General features: G+C 37.4%; 1 protein-coding gene across 11 annotated transcripts in view; it reads left to right on the top strand.

Moving 5' to 3' along the window:
• The window catches only part of CLEC16A (C-type lectin domain containing 16A), a 142904-nt gene that overhangs the window by 3447 nt on the left and 124453 nt on the right, over positions 1-15004 (top strand). For all 11 annotated transcript variants that reach the window (XR_008439679.1, XR_008439681.1, XR_008439683.1 and 8 more), the window contains exons 2-9: positions 2986-3114; positions 3787-3920; positions 4678-4826; positions 5486-5591; positions 7448-7571; positions 8457-8631; positions 9595-9648; positions 12035-12148. Coding sequence is in view for 6 of the 11 variants with exons in the window: in XM_053992500.1 (XP_053848475.1) it covers positions 2986-3114; positions 3787-3920; positions 4678-4826; positions 5486-5591; positions 7448-7571; positions 8457-8631; positions 9595-9648; positions 12035-12148 (985 nt within the window). In the remaining 5 variants the exon portion in view is untranslated. The remainder of the gene's footprint in view (positions 1-2985; positions 3115-3786; positions 3921-4677; positions 4827-5485; positions 5592-7447; positions 7572-8456; positions 8632-9594; positions 9649-12034; positions 12149-15004) is intronic.

The following is a 15004-nucleotide window of genomic DNA, read 5'->3' on the forward strand; positions in this document are numbered from 1 at the left end:
CCAGGTTTCCTCTAAGTGCATCAGTGCCTTAGCAGATTAAGGAATTTTGCAGTAATGCTGCTGCTAAGTAAATAAATTTGAAGATGATGGATTCCCGACTATTAAATGCTTCTTGCTTTTTGTGTTTGTAATGCTCTATATTCCATAGGCTCCCCAAATGAGATAATAGGGTTATCTTGTTATTCTTCCCACTGCATCCCATACCCAAAATTCTACTGCTGGAGTAAACTTTAATCCTGAGTTTGTACAATGAGAAACATATGTTCACAGATGCAATAATTTCTATGTGACTTCAAATTAATAGTCTAAAATATGTGAAATAATTTAGCATTAATTACTAACTGTTTCAGGAAGTTGTTAAAATTATTGTGGAATGAACTGATCTAATTGCCATCTCCTCAGATGTCCTCTGCTCCATTAATTGCTGCATCCTCAGAGCAGGGACTGAGTTTGTGCTGTCTTTGGATTCACTGTCCTGATAATGCACATAGTGCCCTAATGGAGAGTTTTTCCAGGGCTTGTGTGGTGTTTTAAAAACCCCGGGAATTCTCACAGGTGGTCAGCCTTAAGCTCTCCCATCTTCACTGTGAGCCATCCCACTGTCAGTCTCCACAGAAGGAATCTTGAGCTGTGATCCTCAGATTAGTGGAAGAGGATTTCCAGGTGCTCTCTGCCTTGCTATTTAATGACTATTATGGTACAGCACATGACCAGGCAGTTATGACTGTAGGACATAGCTGAGGATCAACTTTTCCTAGAGTGGTTTCAGTGTCATTAGTGACTGTTTTGGATTTGAAAATGAGTGTTGGTTTCTGGAGGGAGGGGAATCACCATGAAGAGGGAGAGAATTTTTTTTTTTTACTTAAGAGCAAGATTAAGAAAAGACAATTGCCCTTCCACCTCTCCCCCTCTGCCACCTATTCCCTTTTCCCTCCTCTTTGCTGCCTAGTGATATATATATAATATGATAATGGCTTTGGTAATGTAGTGCAGGCTTTGTTACATTGCTGATTAGGGGAGTGAGGGAAGGGAGCATGTGATATATCAAGTTTGTGAAAGCTGTGAGCTTCTGAGGGCTGTTTACCTCTTGTGTCCTTGTGCCGTACTCAACTCAGCAGAATTGTTGTTTCATGGTTAAGTAATATCAAGACCAGCAAGCACACAGTGTTTTACCATGACAGCACAGAGCATTTTACCAACTTCTCTGAAATAGCACCTGTTCCCTGCATGGCTTGTGGGCACAGTCTGTGTCTTGCAGCAAGTTCTGTGAAACTCTGCCCAACTCAGAGGCAGCTCAGAGGTTGAAGAAGGCTCCCAAAACCAAAGTTGACAGATTTTAAGTAAATTGTAAATATGATCAAAGTAGTTGTGTGTTTGCAGGAGGTTTTTTGAATTCAAGCAAAAGGTTCTGAAACTAGGTGGTATCTTGTCTTGTCTTTGTAAGTCTGGTAAATATTTGGAACAGCCTCACACAAGTGTTCAGTTAAATGGCATTTTAGTCTCTGGCTGCATGCTTGCCCAGTGCAGTGATTCAGTCTTTTAGTGTTGATAAAATTGATGGGAATCCTGTTTTTAAAATATGATTTCAAGTCTGTTTTTTGACCTAAAGATCTTACTTTAAGCCATAAACCAGACACCCCAAAATTTTGGTTTAGAAATGCACTGTGATTTTTGGAACCTTACAGAAGCTTGGCAAAATTCTGCTAATGAGATTCCTAAAATTTCAGTCTGAATCACTAACAAACTTTCATGGAATCCAAAACAATAATGAAGGCTGCCTCAGGGTCAGGACACAGGCTATTTTCACAGAATTAGATCCTGGAAGTTTGATTAACTCCACTGTTCATGGCAGTATTGATAACGTGGGAGATCTGTTGTCCTTTCCAAACACTCATGAGTATTTGCACAGAAATCCTGAAGGCTGAGGTGTTACTCCTGGTTTTCAGTACAATCACAGCATAATAATATAGGAGCTGTGTTTAGGAATCAAAACATGTGCAGTTCTTAAATGACATAAAATTTCCCTCATGTTTTTTATTTATTTTCAAAGTTGTGCACCTTTCTTATATTTAACCTTTATTTTAATCACCGTATAAAAGAAATAAAAACCAAAACAGAGGGAGAAAAGCAGAGAAAAGTAGTGGTGATTTTTGTGGTTTTATTAGAATTTGCCTCCACCCTTTTTTTTTTTTTTTTTTTTTTTTTTTTTTTTTTTTTTTTTTTTTTTTTGTGGGACATAAGAAAGTAACAAGACAGAAGTAAGTTGGTACTTTGATGTCATAACTTACTTGGGGGAAAAAAAAAAAAAGTACTTCCTTGAAGAGTAACGTTCTGAGACTTAAAACCTGAAAGGCTTGCATTCTCTGTAGCTTCCTGTCACTTGTGATATAGATATGCCCTTTTTTAAGCTTCACTAGACAGTCTTAAACTCTTGCCCTTTGAGATGATAAAGCTGGACTTTACTGCCTTTCCAGTCAGGGTTCCTGTGCTCAAGGGACCAGAGACCTGATGAAGCTTAGCCAAGGTGAATGAATAGTCTTTGAGGGTCCTGATATTAAACATCAAAATTGATGTGAGTCTGGGAGGGAAAGAGAAGGAATTGAACGTCCCTGGTTAGATGTGCTTACCTGCTTCTTCTATTTCTGTTTCTCTTGCTCATCACTCCTCTGACATATTCCAAATAAATTCATGGAAGAAGCACCTTGGGACCAGATACACAGTTTCTAGGTCGATGTTAACATATGCATAAGCACTCAGAACTCACCTGGCTGGGGGATATTTGTTTCCTTTATCACTTACTCTGTTTAACAATTACTTTTCTCTGCATCAGTATTAGAAGGAAATTTTAGGGTTTTAAGATTGTGCAACCACTAGACTTAGTGTGTGCATATATGTGTGTCTGCATTGGTACAGTGATGAAAGACAAACATGGTGCATGTGAAAGCATCAGGATAGCACTTTACTTGTACTTCTTTTCTCTTTTAGGTACATGTATCATATTTTGACTAAAAATACGACAGTTACAGATCACAACCGCAACCTGCTGGTGGAGACCATCCGCTCTATAACGGAGATCCTGATCTGGGGGGATCAGAATGACAGCTCAGTGTTTGAGTGAGTACTCCTGAGCCAGTTCTCTCTGAGATTCTGCTTTTTTTTTTTTTTTTTTAAGAATGCTTGGAGTTGTACAGAGTTCTGTACACTGTTACTGTTAACTCCTCCAAGACTGTATTTCAGGACTATATGTAAAACGTGATGTCCTGTAGTAGATGTGTGAGCAGGTTCGTATTCATGTCATACAGGAATTTGCTGCTTCTAAAAAGTGTTTTGACTCCAGAGCCCCTTTCAAGTACTGCTTTTGTTTGACTCTCCATTCTTTTGATTTGAATACAAACTCTAACCTATTTTAGGGTCCAGATTTACTCAATATATCTATTAATATCACATTGCTTCAATTTACCTAAGATACCACAAATAGATATATTATTCTATCTGTGGTATTTAGAACTGCCTGATAAATTGAATATACTAAAAATATAGTAAGAAAGGCCCTGATTGCCTGATACCTTTTTTCTGCATAATTTGAATTTTTAACCCCTCTTGTTTAGCATTTAAGGTTTTTGAAAGATATTCTTTTGTTATACAGATACAACTTTGCAAAGTAGTTCCTCATAAAAGCAAAACATGCTGTTTGTCAAAGTTGCCTTGAATCATCCCTGCTCCTGGCCAAATTATGTTCCTGTTACTTACAACATGTGACTTAATGACATCTTTATTGTATTTCAGCTTTTTCTTGGAGAAGAATATGTTTGTGTTCTTCCTGAACATCCTGCGTCAGAAGTCAGGTCGTTACGTGTGTGTGCAGCTGCTGCAGACTCTGAACATCCTTTTTGAGAACATCAGCCATGAAACATCCCTGTGTAAGGACACACTTCCAAACTGCTTAGGTTGAAGTGATCTAGATTTGATTGGATTCCCTTTCATTTGATGAAATTTAGTCCTAGTACCCCTGCACAGAAAAATGTTAATTACTAACAATCTTTTAAATTGAATATTACCAAAAATATGGTGTAAACTGATTCCACAATACTTTTGAATGTAAACTTTCAGTGGTGCAAAAGTATTTTTTTTGGTACAACAAGCATTTAGCACGTTTCAAGGGATTCCTTAATTCAAATTAGTTGTGATCTGAAATGTTCACTTGCTGCCACACTTGCTGTGGTGAAACTCTGGTGTGTAATTTGTACTGTAATTGTTCTGACATCATTGGTGCTGGCAGTCAGCCACAGGAGGCTCCTTCAAGGTTTTTGGCAAAATACATAGAGGATGGAGAATTAATAATTTGAAGTATTCCACAACTGTTAGGAAAGTCATCATCAAGCCTTGGAGAGTTGGGATTTTGGGAGGAAAAAAGTTAAGTGTTATTAGCTGCAGAACTTACTTGAATTGAGGAAGATGAAGTATATTCTTAGTTGTCTTGTTCTTGGGACCAAAGACCTTTGTAGGGAGCAGATCCTTTATATTAATGCTCAAAGGCATCACTTGAGCTGTTTGGCTCAAAATTGTGATCTTCAAGCATCAGGTTGTTGCTTTCTAGCTGGCACTTTAAGTACAGCCTGTTACCACAGCGATTTTTTTTTTTTGTTAACCTGTGTAAATACATTTTTTTTTTTTCAGACTACCTGCTCTCTAATAACTACGTGAATTCTATTATTGTCCACAAATTTGACTTTTCTGATGAGGAGATCATGGCATATTACATATCATTTTTGAAAACTCTTTCCCTGAAACTCAATAATCATACTGTACATTTCTTTTATAATGAGGTAAGTAAAGAAAGTTGCAGTATAATGATAAGAGGACTTGAATTAGAAATTGATAGGATTGTGGCACATACTCTGTTTAGTCTGTTGTCTCGTAATGTCTTGCTTTTATTTTTATAATGGCTATACCAGTGGTTGTGAATTTGTTTGTGAGGATCTCTGCACATGCATGGCTTTGTCCTCTTAAAACTATAATAAACAAAAAATCTGGAAGTTAGTGTTGTATGGGATCATTTCAGTAGTTTTAAAGTCTGCTTCCTTGAGAATTCAACTTGTTTATGCTTTGTTTTCTTGTGCTTTCATAAACAGGATATTTTCTATTGCATCACTTGGTTCTAAGAGGTTTAGTCCAAGTCCAAAAAGCTGAGTCAAAGGGCAAAGTTGAAATGGGTTTTTCCTCTCTGCACTCTGGTTTCTGCCAGAAGAGGGCATGAAAGCACTGAGTATGTGCACTTTTGTCCTGGGAAGCTCTGATGCTTAAAGCAGCTCATTTTAATGCAAAGCTACAAATGCAGATGAATGTGCATTATAAAATCATTTTGATTACCTAAGTAGAAGGTAAAGATACCAAGTTAATATAGGGAAAACATAATTTATATAGAATCACAAGCTATATTCTCTACATGTTTAATGAATAAATATTTTCTTTCCTCTTGTTACAGCACACTAACGACTTTGCTTTGTACACTGAAGCTATTAAATTTTTTAACCACCCCGAAAGCATGGTCAGGATTGCTGTTAGGACTATAACTTTAAATGTCTACAAAGGTATGCTTTTTATATATTAAAAAAGGCATGTATGCAAATCTTGTTTCATTGTACTTTAATTTTCAGTTATTTATTTGTGAGGGTTTTCTGTCTGTTTTATAAGACTGAAAAGCTTAGCATGTTGACAAGTTTCAGATACACATTTTGACTTTTGTGATGACTATCCCAAACCTGCAGTATGTACTTGTAAATAGTATTATTTTCTCACCAATGAAACTGGTTTAAAACCCAGAAGTATCAGGCATACACAAGGAACTTTAGCTTCCCTTCCAAGAGAGGTCAGAATGTGACTGTATGTAAAAAGTAAACAAAACCCCAAAACCAGAGTGTTTTAAGAGTATGAATTATGTTTTACTGATGAAGTTGAGCTTTCTAGTGTATGGAAGCAGTAACCAACATCACTCCCTTTTGGATTGGAAGTGCATTAAAATGACTGCAGAACTGTTAGGTGCTGCAGTCACTCCAGTTTCAAGAGGAGCTGGGCCATTCCCAGAGGTGCTCAGTGAAGGCCAGGAGGCTGCAGTCTCAAACTCCTGTGCTGGGCAGTCCAGTAGGACACAAGGAAAAAACCTAAAGCTTCACTGTGAGAGTAGTTGAGCACTGCAGCGGGTTTTCCAGAGAAACTGAGGCAACTGTATTGTTTGAGGTCTTCAAAACTCAGCAGGGACCTCAGCAACCTGGTTGAACGTTGAAGTTAGTTAGCACTACTTTGAGAATGTCTGCTCTAAACCCAATGTCCAAAAGTCACTTCCCCCTAAATTTTTCTTGGGATATATAAGATTTTTAATGAACTATTTGCAGTGTTCTCTGTAAAAAAGTTGTTTATTCTGAACTTCTACCTCTGAAATCGGCATGCTATAAGGTAATATGTATTATGCAATATACATGTTCATGCAGGGCTTCTTGTTCTTTAGTCCATTTTAAGTTAAATTACCTGTTGATTTTACACAACTTCCTGTCAATTAACAGAAGAAGTGGTTTGACAGTCTTCATAAAAGCATATGAAGTCTTTTTTAAAACAATGAGCAGTTTGCTTTACGAATGATTGGATAGCCTGCATAGCAAATAGGATCTTTACAGTGCTGGCTGCAACACTTTTTCTTCTTGTATGTTGAGAAAAGGGCACTTTGTACTTGCCTTCTACTTCAAGGAACTGTAAATGCAAATATGAGCTCACAAAAAAGAGCAGATTATAGGCTTTATATCCTATTTGTGATATATTTATGCAACTAAGTATTTTCATGAAAAAAAATTACTTTTCTAGAATTTTCATTGAATGTTGTTGTGATATAATGGTTAGAGTTGAAAAGGCAGAGCTCAGATGTTCAGGTTTGATAATTTTCTGACTACCTGCATATATTCTGCTCTAACTGCTACCCCATGTCTTTTAGCTTAGATGCTTTGTGCTTTAGCATTTTAAACCCTTTTAGAGGATGTCACTATCCCAGTTCCTAATCCTGTTAACTGTTGTCTGTTTCTTTTGCCCTTCCTTCACTGATGATTCCTGTGTTCCTTAATGCAGTGTCATGTAAGTCTAACTAGCTTGACTCTCAGCATTACTGCTATATTCTTACGCTTCTCTCTTCTTTTTAATAATGTGCTAAAAGAACCTTTCTGAATTCCACTAGATTTGTTTATTTTCAGACATCTGTAAATGATCATTAGGCTCATTAAAGCCAGATAAGAATTGATGTGATATTTTTATAGCTTTCCATTTCATGCCTAAGATTGTGTCAGGTGTATACTCATATGGAAAACTAGCATGTAATCAAATTCAGAAGATACTTTATTGTACTTCTTTAAAAGCAATAAAAAATACTGGCAACTGATTTTTCTTTTTAATGATTTCTCTTCAGTGGACAACCAGCCTATGCTGCATTACATTCGAGATAAAACTGCAGTTCCTTATTTCTCCAACCTTGTCTGGTTTATTGGCAGCCACGTGATAGAACTGGATAACTGCGTGCAGACTGATGAAGAGTAAGCTTTTACAAATGCTGCCTGTTGAATGGAAATGCTTTTCCCAGATGTCAGTGGTGTCCTTATTTTGTCTATAGTAGTCCAGTTAAGTTAGTTTCTAGATATGTTCCCATGTAGACAGTTCAGACTTTTCACTCTTTGAAGTTTTAGTGATTCTTCAAGGAAACAGTACTGTGTGCCTGATCTGTGCTGATATCCCTACAAGTAAATTAGCGTTTGCAACAAGCCTTTTATTTATCTTTGTTTTGTTCTGCTAAAACCAGCAGATATCCAGGAGACACAACAGATATTTTGTGCTTCTCAGTCTTGGAAAAAGGCTGTTAGACAAAATTTATATGTGTCATCTTAGAAGAGCTTTCTGAAAAGATTTTAGGAAAAATATTTAAACTAGAAAGATGAACTTGGTTGTGAGCTGTCAGACCTGACATGACAGTGTAATATTCCACTGTCAACTACAGAAATACTTTGTTGATTCAGGTTATTCTTGGTTTGTCTTGCCACCCCCACCTTAGAGTGGTCGTGTGTTTCTTGCTTTCCTAAAGTGAAGAGGTAAGTGTTAAATACAACACCTAATTCTTCTTTCGTTTTTGGAAAAAAATCTTCACATTTTTGTAGTTGGCTTGTGAAAAGACTGGCAATGGAAGCAAAGCTTTGTGAAAACAGGTCTTGTGAAAACCTGGGGCAAAAACTTGATATGTACATCCTAAAGAAAATACAGGCAACTGTTTTAACAATTGCATTAGTTGACCTCACTGAAGCATCTGCTTTGGGCAGTCTGCCTGAGCCAGGCGATCTGTCGCAGGGATGCACATTAATTTCTTCCCTGAGCTTTTAAAACTTTCACAGTTGATCACATATACTTTTTTATTTCTTCTCTCTTTTTAGGCACAGAAATAGGGGCAAACTGAGTGACCTGGTAGCAGAACATCTTGATCATTTGCATTACCTTAATGATATCCTTATCATTAACTGTGAATTTTTAAATGATGTGCTGACAGACCACCTACTTAATAGGCTCTTTCTTCCCCTCTACGTGTATTCATTAGTAAATCAAGACAAGGTAAGCTAATACCTGCAAACAGGTAATTCTCAAAGGTGCTGCTTGCTTTCAGTGTGCAAAGTGATTTGGGCAGTAGGTGTGTGATGTGTGGTTTACATGAAGTAGTTTGAATAAGGTGGCTGTAGAGGAAATAGCTTGAAATGGAATTCAAGAGCACAGCAGATCAAATTTTATTCACCAAAGACATGCTGTTTTGGGTGACATGGTGGTTAAAAGCTCACAGTAGTGGAGACCAAGAAGAACTGCAAATTTGACCAGGGTTTAAATTTCTCTGACACTGGGAGATGTGTGATTTCCTTTTTTGATAAGGTAACTTGTCTTCTGGCAAAAGCAGAAAAAGCAAATTTGCCATGATCTAAAAATCTGTCCAGGTAGAAAATACAGACCTTTGGGTTTGATAGTAATTTCTTCTATTTGTAGAGAAGCTGTGTTTTAATGTGATATAACTGAATTTATTTTTAAAGCCTAGCATTTAAATTAAGTGGTGGTTTCACTAAAACTGTTTTTTAGTGAAGTAGACTATTTTTTTAAAACCTGCACAGGTTCCTGCATTCACTTGTCTGTTTTGGGTAATATTTCATGCTATCTGAATAGCTAATTAGCAGTGTTTAATGAATGTTAACTGAGAAGAATTTTTTTAATGAATAGTAGCATACTGAAAACCAATGTACTTCTCAGACGCTCATCTGTTTAAGTTACTGAAGTAACTATGAGGGAAAATAATTAATTATTGAATTAATTAATTGCAGTCTTTTAACTAAGGAAGAGTGAAGGATATGCTTATTCAGAGAGACTCCATTTCAAATAGTTTAACATTCACTACTTGTAAAGATAAAATCTTGATGCCTTCTGAATATTTTGCATCAGAATGTGGAACAACACAGGTTTCATTTTAAATAAAACATTAAGCCATATAAATTCTTTGTATAAATAAGTAAGCATTTTTCATAACTTTTTCTGTAGGGTGGAGAGCGTCCAAAAATAAGTCTCCAGGTTTCTCTCTATCTTCTTTCTCAAGTAAGTATTTTAAGTATTTGTCCTATTTCAGAACAAATTTTGCAGTACTCTTGTGATTATAAAATAGTGTATTTTCATCATTTTGGCAAAAGCATAAAAGAAAATTCATCAAAACAAATTTCTAAGTTTTCTGTTTTCATTAAGAAAAAGAAAGTAAAACATTTTTGGCAGACAAAGTAGCTTCTTATTTGAGTTAATGTCATTTTTCTGTGGATCCCATTGCACAGGGTAACCTTTAGAGCATTTCAAATTGCCTACACGCCCTGACAAATAAAGTATAATAGTCATGCAACATGCTGGGTCAGAACTTGGTACAATGGCAGATGAAATTTGCCTAGATACTGTATTGCATTTTGAATCTGCTTAAGCTGTGGAAAATCTCAGGTTTGAATTTTCTGCTTTGAAAACCCAAACCCCGAAACCACCACTACCAAAATCTCACTTTCTCACAACGTGAATTTCATTATGCCTATATCTTAAGTCTATAAATTAAGTACTTATTTCTTACTCGTATCAGTTCCACCTCCTTTTCCTTCTGGAACTTATTTTCAAATGAAGAGGCTTACAGTAGATTTTTTTGTAATATGGTGAAAATTCATCTGTTCTCCCTGTAGTCTTCAGTGCATTTCTCTGAGACTGATTTTCTTAAATTACGTTGTCTGAAAATAGTTTTGACTTGTGTTCACATAATTTATACTTTGTTTTCTTTGATCTTAGAATTTTTCAATATTCATTTTATTGTAATCTGGCCCATAATTTCAACTTTTTGCTAGAAGTATGGGGTTGAGGTTTTTTTCCCTAGGAAAATATAATTTGATGCTCCTTAATTTAAACCTAAAAGATTGCGGTGGTGTGAGGGTTATTTACCACAGATAAAACTGTGGGAGCAGCAGCTTCCTGTAACCAAAGGGATCTGCATCATACAGTTGGGTAAGGTGACCTCTTTTAAAGTCTTTGCTTTCAGTGGAAGTATCAGCAAGGTATCACTTCAGGATTTATATCTATGTTCTTCATTCTCTTTAAAGAAGAAAATGGAAGTAGTCATAAAGAACTGAGAACAGATTTTGTGTATCAGAATGGGATGTGATATAGAAAATGAAGCAACTATTTCTGTGACTGGCAGAAAAACATCTTCTCCCACCTCTTTTAACCTGGAGTTTGTCTGTGGTGGGATGGGTTCTGCCAAACCTTGCTGACTGTTTCTGTTCCTGACACCAGGCATATGCTCTAGGCGCTACTCTTCCATTAGACACAAGTGCTTGAGAGACTGATGCCAGCACCTGAAAATGGACTGCTGGGACTTCTCAGCCACTGTGACAAAGGGATCATGTGCTGTTCTTGCACCAGAACAGGCCTGTGGACAGTCAAGCAACGCTTGCTGAATTGGCAGAAGCTCGAGTGATTTGGAGGTTGTTCAAAGCACTTTTGAAGTGTTTTGTGATTAAAGTTTTATGTAGATCAGCACTACATGCTAATAATCACTTCCCTTTTGGAGGTCTGGAATGCTTCTGACTTTAATCAGAAAACCTGTGGAGAACATTTAGCTAAATATTTTCAGAGCAGTGATTAGGCTTAATGACTTAGGAATTATTTGGGAATTTTTACAGCTAGAACCACTGATAAGGGATCCAGCCTTGATATTCCTGTGAAGAGAATGGATATAAGCTGACAGAAGGCTTTTGCAGCTGGACCTGAGCTGGTTCTGTCCAGGAGCCAGTTGTTTGCTGGCCCAGACTTGTAAGCCTTGGCTCAAAATAGAGTAGTCAGTGTAAACATAGAACTCTAGTAAAGCACCAAAGCACTTGTGATCAAATGCTTCAATGCTCCAGGCATTATGGTCCTTACTCCTGTGTTCTGTAGCCACTGTGTAGCTGACACTGATTTGCTGCAATTTCAGAGCCAGAAAAGCTGCTTCTGATCCAGCTCAGCCTAGTGCATGGCCTTTAGTCATGAATCACTGCACAGTGATTGTGTTCACAGAACTTTCTGGAGTCTGGCCAGTTCTTGGCAGGGGATGTTGTGCTCCATAATCAGTTTGTTGTTTCTTAAAAAATTAAAATTTTGGAATGGTTTTAATGAGTTCCTTGCTAGAATATCACACAACTTTCCTTTCAAAGGTGTTGAAGAGAGAGAATTTACACTTCTCAGAAGGAGGAAAGAATATGAAGAATTAGTGCAACTAGGTAGCTTGAAAGGTAGAGAAAGGTCAGATACCCTTGCCTCCTTTGTTTTAAAGTCAATTTAATGAGGTCTCTGTTACCAGTGTACTTCTATGTAAACTGAAGGTAACACTTAACAAGGTCAAAAGTATGTTCAGCTAGTGAAATTGTGAAACTATGTATTCTGTAAATATGTATGATTTTTTTTTCTGCTCTTCTTTCAATAGGTTTTTCTGATTATACATTATGCTCCCTTGGTGAACTCCTTGGCTGAGGTTATACTCAATGGGGACCTCTCAGTGTTTTCTTCTAAGGTTGAGCAAGATATACAGAAAAACTCAGTAAGTGGCCAACTGTCTCTATTATTATTTTTTTAAGGCAAAGAAAATATTTGAAAAATAAAAGCAGGTATCTGGAAACTGGTAAGCCAAGATGTTTATGTTTAGGCGAAGAGAGCAGCAGCAGACTTTTTGTTGTTTGACCATCATTTTGATGGGACACTTCAGTAATCCAGTCTTCTGTGTTCAGTTTTTATCTGCCCTTTGGTAGTGAAATAAAAATGATTCAGCCCAACTTTCCTGTGAAATTTCCTTGGGCAACGTGTAGTAGAAATGAGAGACTTAAAAAAATACTGGGCTTAAGATTTTCATCTGAATATTCCCAGTGTTTTAGCAATAAAACTGATCATCTCTGAAAGTTGTGCATCGGTGAGCATGTGAGAAGAGAGACCAGCCACAGAGAGGGGGAGAGTGTTACTCTGTTATTGGCCTTCTACCTTCATGTTTAATCAACACAGATGTTGCTAGATGCTGATGCTGATGTTGCTGGTTTTCTAGGTGTCACGTTTTTAATATTTTCCCTTTTTTTATGGCTTTCACAGTTTGTGTAATGCTTACTTGTTACCTTTTAAAGGCCTGTTTTGGGGATGGTAACAAGTAGGGGGGCATGACCTTACTGTAACAGGCCTCTGACTGTAGTTCTGTCTAAAAATTGAACATGTCCTGTAATGACTGACTGGCCAGCAGTTGGTGACTGAATGTTTAATTTATAACAAGTAATAGATTGGTTCTCATGCACCTTCTTTCCTAGCAGTGGCTATAGCACTGGGAGTTTCAAGAGGAGAGATATGTTTCAGCTCCTCCAAGATACATCAACTTTTTCAGATGTCTTCCCACTGGGCATTGGAAGCTATGTGGACTGATCTTAGCCAGTAGCTTTTGGGTTCTGGTGTTTTGTTCTGTTGACCTTGATATTTAGAATCTAACCTTTTTTAGAAAAAACTATGGTAGAATGGTAGAGTTGACTGATTGCTTTAAGATAAAGCAATCTCTTACTTATGTTAGGAAATGTCTGACATTCTGCTAACTGCATACTGAATGTTGTGTGTTACTTGTGCAGAAGAAGCTTTGTTGCTAGGAAATCTGTGGCAAGAGGGTGGAGTACCAGTTGTTACACAAGTGAGATTTTCTTTTCCTGTCATGGTTACTGTACAGAGTTACAAAATACCTATAACATGTGTTTGTGTGCTTGCACTTATGTTAGAAATATTAGGGGTTTCCTATAGACTGCTGTTCATCTCAAGTTTGTAATACTATTTAGGTTGCTGCTCTTTACTGGCCATAAAGATGTGTCCTCTTAACATGTGAACTGGGGGTTCTGTTGTACCTGAACAGGTACTGTATTTAGTAGGAGTATTGGCCTTCTGCAATAGACCCTTAGAGAAGCTCCCAGAGGTGGAGCTGTGTTCCAGGGAGTGCAGAGCAGTGGGTAAAGGGAAAAACTTCCATGGGAGAAACCTTAATTTTTAGTAACTTCAACCATATTGTTCAGTGAGACCATGGAGGGGAAAGCCTAGACTCAGAAGCCCACTGGTGGAGGTTGGTTATGTACAGAAGGAGGGAGATGTGATCTCCAGCAAAAGAGCTCTGTGCCTGGCTTCCAGGGAGGGGAGCCAAGGAGGGAGCTGCTCTGCAGGGTTGTGTGGGAACAACTGCTGCAGAATTTGCTTGGGCTTCCCTGCTGATACACTGCTCAGTGCAGGGAGGCTCAGGTCAGCTGTATACATGAAGGCACATCAGGATCCTTGCAGGGTTATTGCTGTGGTCTTTTCTGTTGCAAAGAAATTGCAAACTTCTATTGAATACTGAAAGCTAGAAGTTAGTTTAGAATTGTTAAAGAGAAGTGAGGAGCAAATTTGTTAATTTACTTTTAGTCTGAACGTAGAATTTTTTTTTCTTAAATCAGCCCCAAATTTGTAATTTACTACTTTCTTTGTGTTCTAATTTGTCATGTTAACCGTTCTGATACTGTCCTAAGCTTGTTGTTGTGGGGATATCTGTGTATTGTGGTGAACTGCAGCTATTTCTAAACCCTAGCTCTGTACCTAACACTGCTCATCTATTGTAACTGAGATGTCTTGATATGTTTAAGTTGAAATGTAACTGTCAGTTTCTCACGAGCACATAGTTTCGGAACCCAGAAGTAAGTAGAATCTCATATCTATATTTGTCTTTCTAATAAGATAAATTAAAGTGGAATGAGGTATGGAGTAAGGACTCAGTTTACTAGACGCAGAGTCCTCTTGTGGGACACTGAGTAAAGAATACTTCACAAAAACAAAAGCTGAGAAGTATCAGAGTTGCTGTGTATAAATGCAAAATACCTTGAGTTATTTAGGGCAAAGAGCAGCAGTAGTTCTCATGAGAGGAACAAGTGATACTGTTTACTGTAAATCAATCAATGGAAAAAATGACCAGCAGTTGTAACTGGTGATATCTCATGCATTGGTAATAACCTATCCATGGAGATCTGCTGAACATCACTGGGCCGCAGTCATTGCCCAGGCTCCATGGAACAAGTTCTCCACATCATTCCATTTTTTTTTCTCTGTATTTCTGGTTTTAGGCATCATCAGAAGAAATACAAACCCTTATGTCACAATGAGAGCTGAATATGTATAGGCAGCAGAATATATTTAAACTTGTCAGATATCACACTAAGGTTTACCTTACTTCCTGTGAGATCTGTTTTCCTGCATCATTCAGATGTGGGCCAGTTCTACCTAGTGCATGTTTCTTCTTTAACCTACTTTCTCCTTCCCGTAAAAGGTGTTACTGGTATTGACTTATTTTACCATCACACGTTGCACAAGATAAGCCATTATTGAAAATGTGGTTGAAAGACATCTTAAAGATATA

The sequence above is a fragment of the Vidua macroura genome, chromosome 16, assembly GCF_024509145.1.
Source record: "Vidua macroura isolate BioBank_ID:100142 chromosome 16, ASM2450914v1, whole genome shotgun sequence".
Taxonomy (NCBI): Eukaryota; Metazoa; Chordata; class Aves; order Passeriformes; family Viduidae; genus Vidua; species Vidua macroura.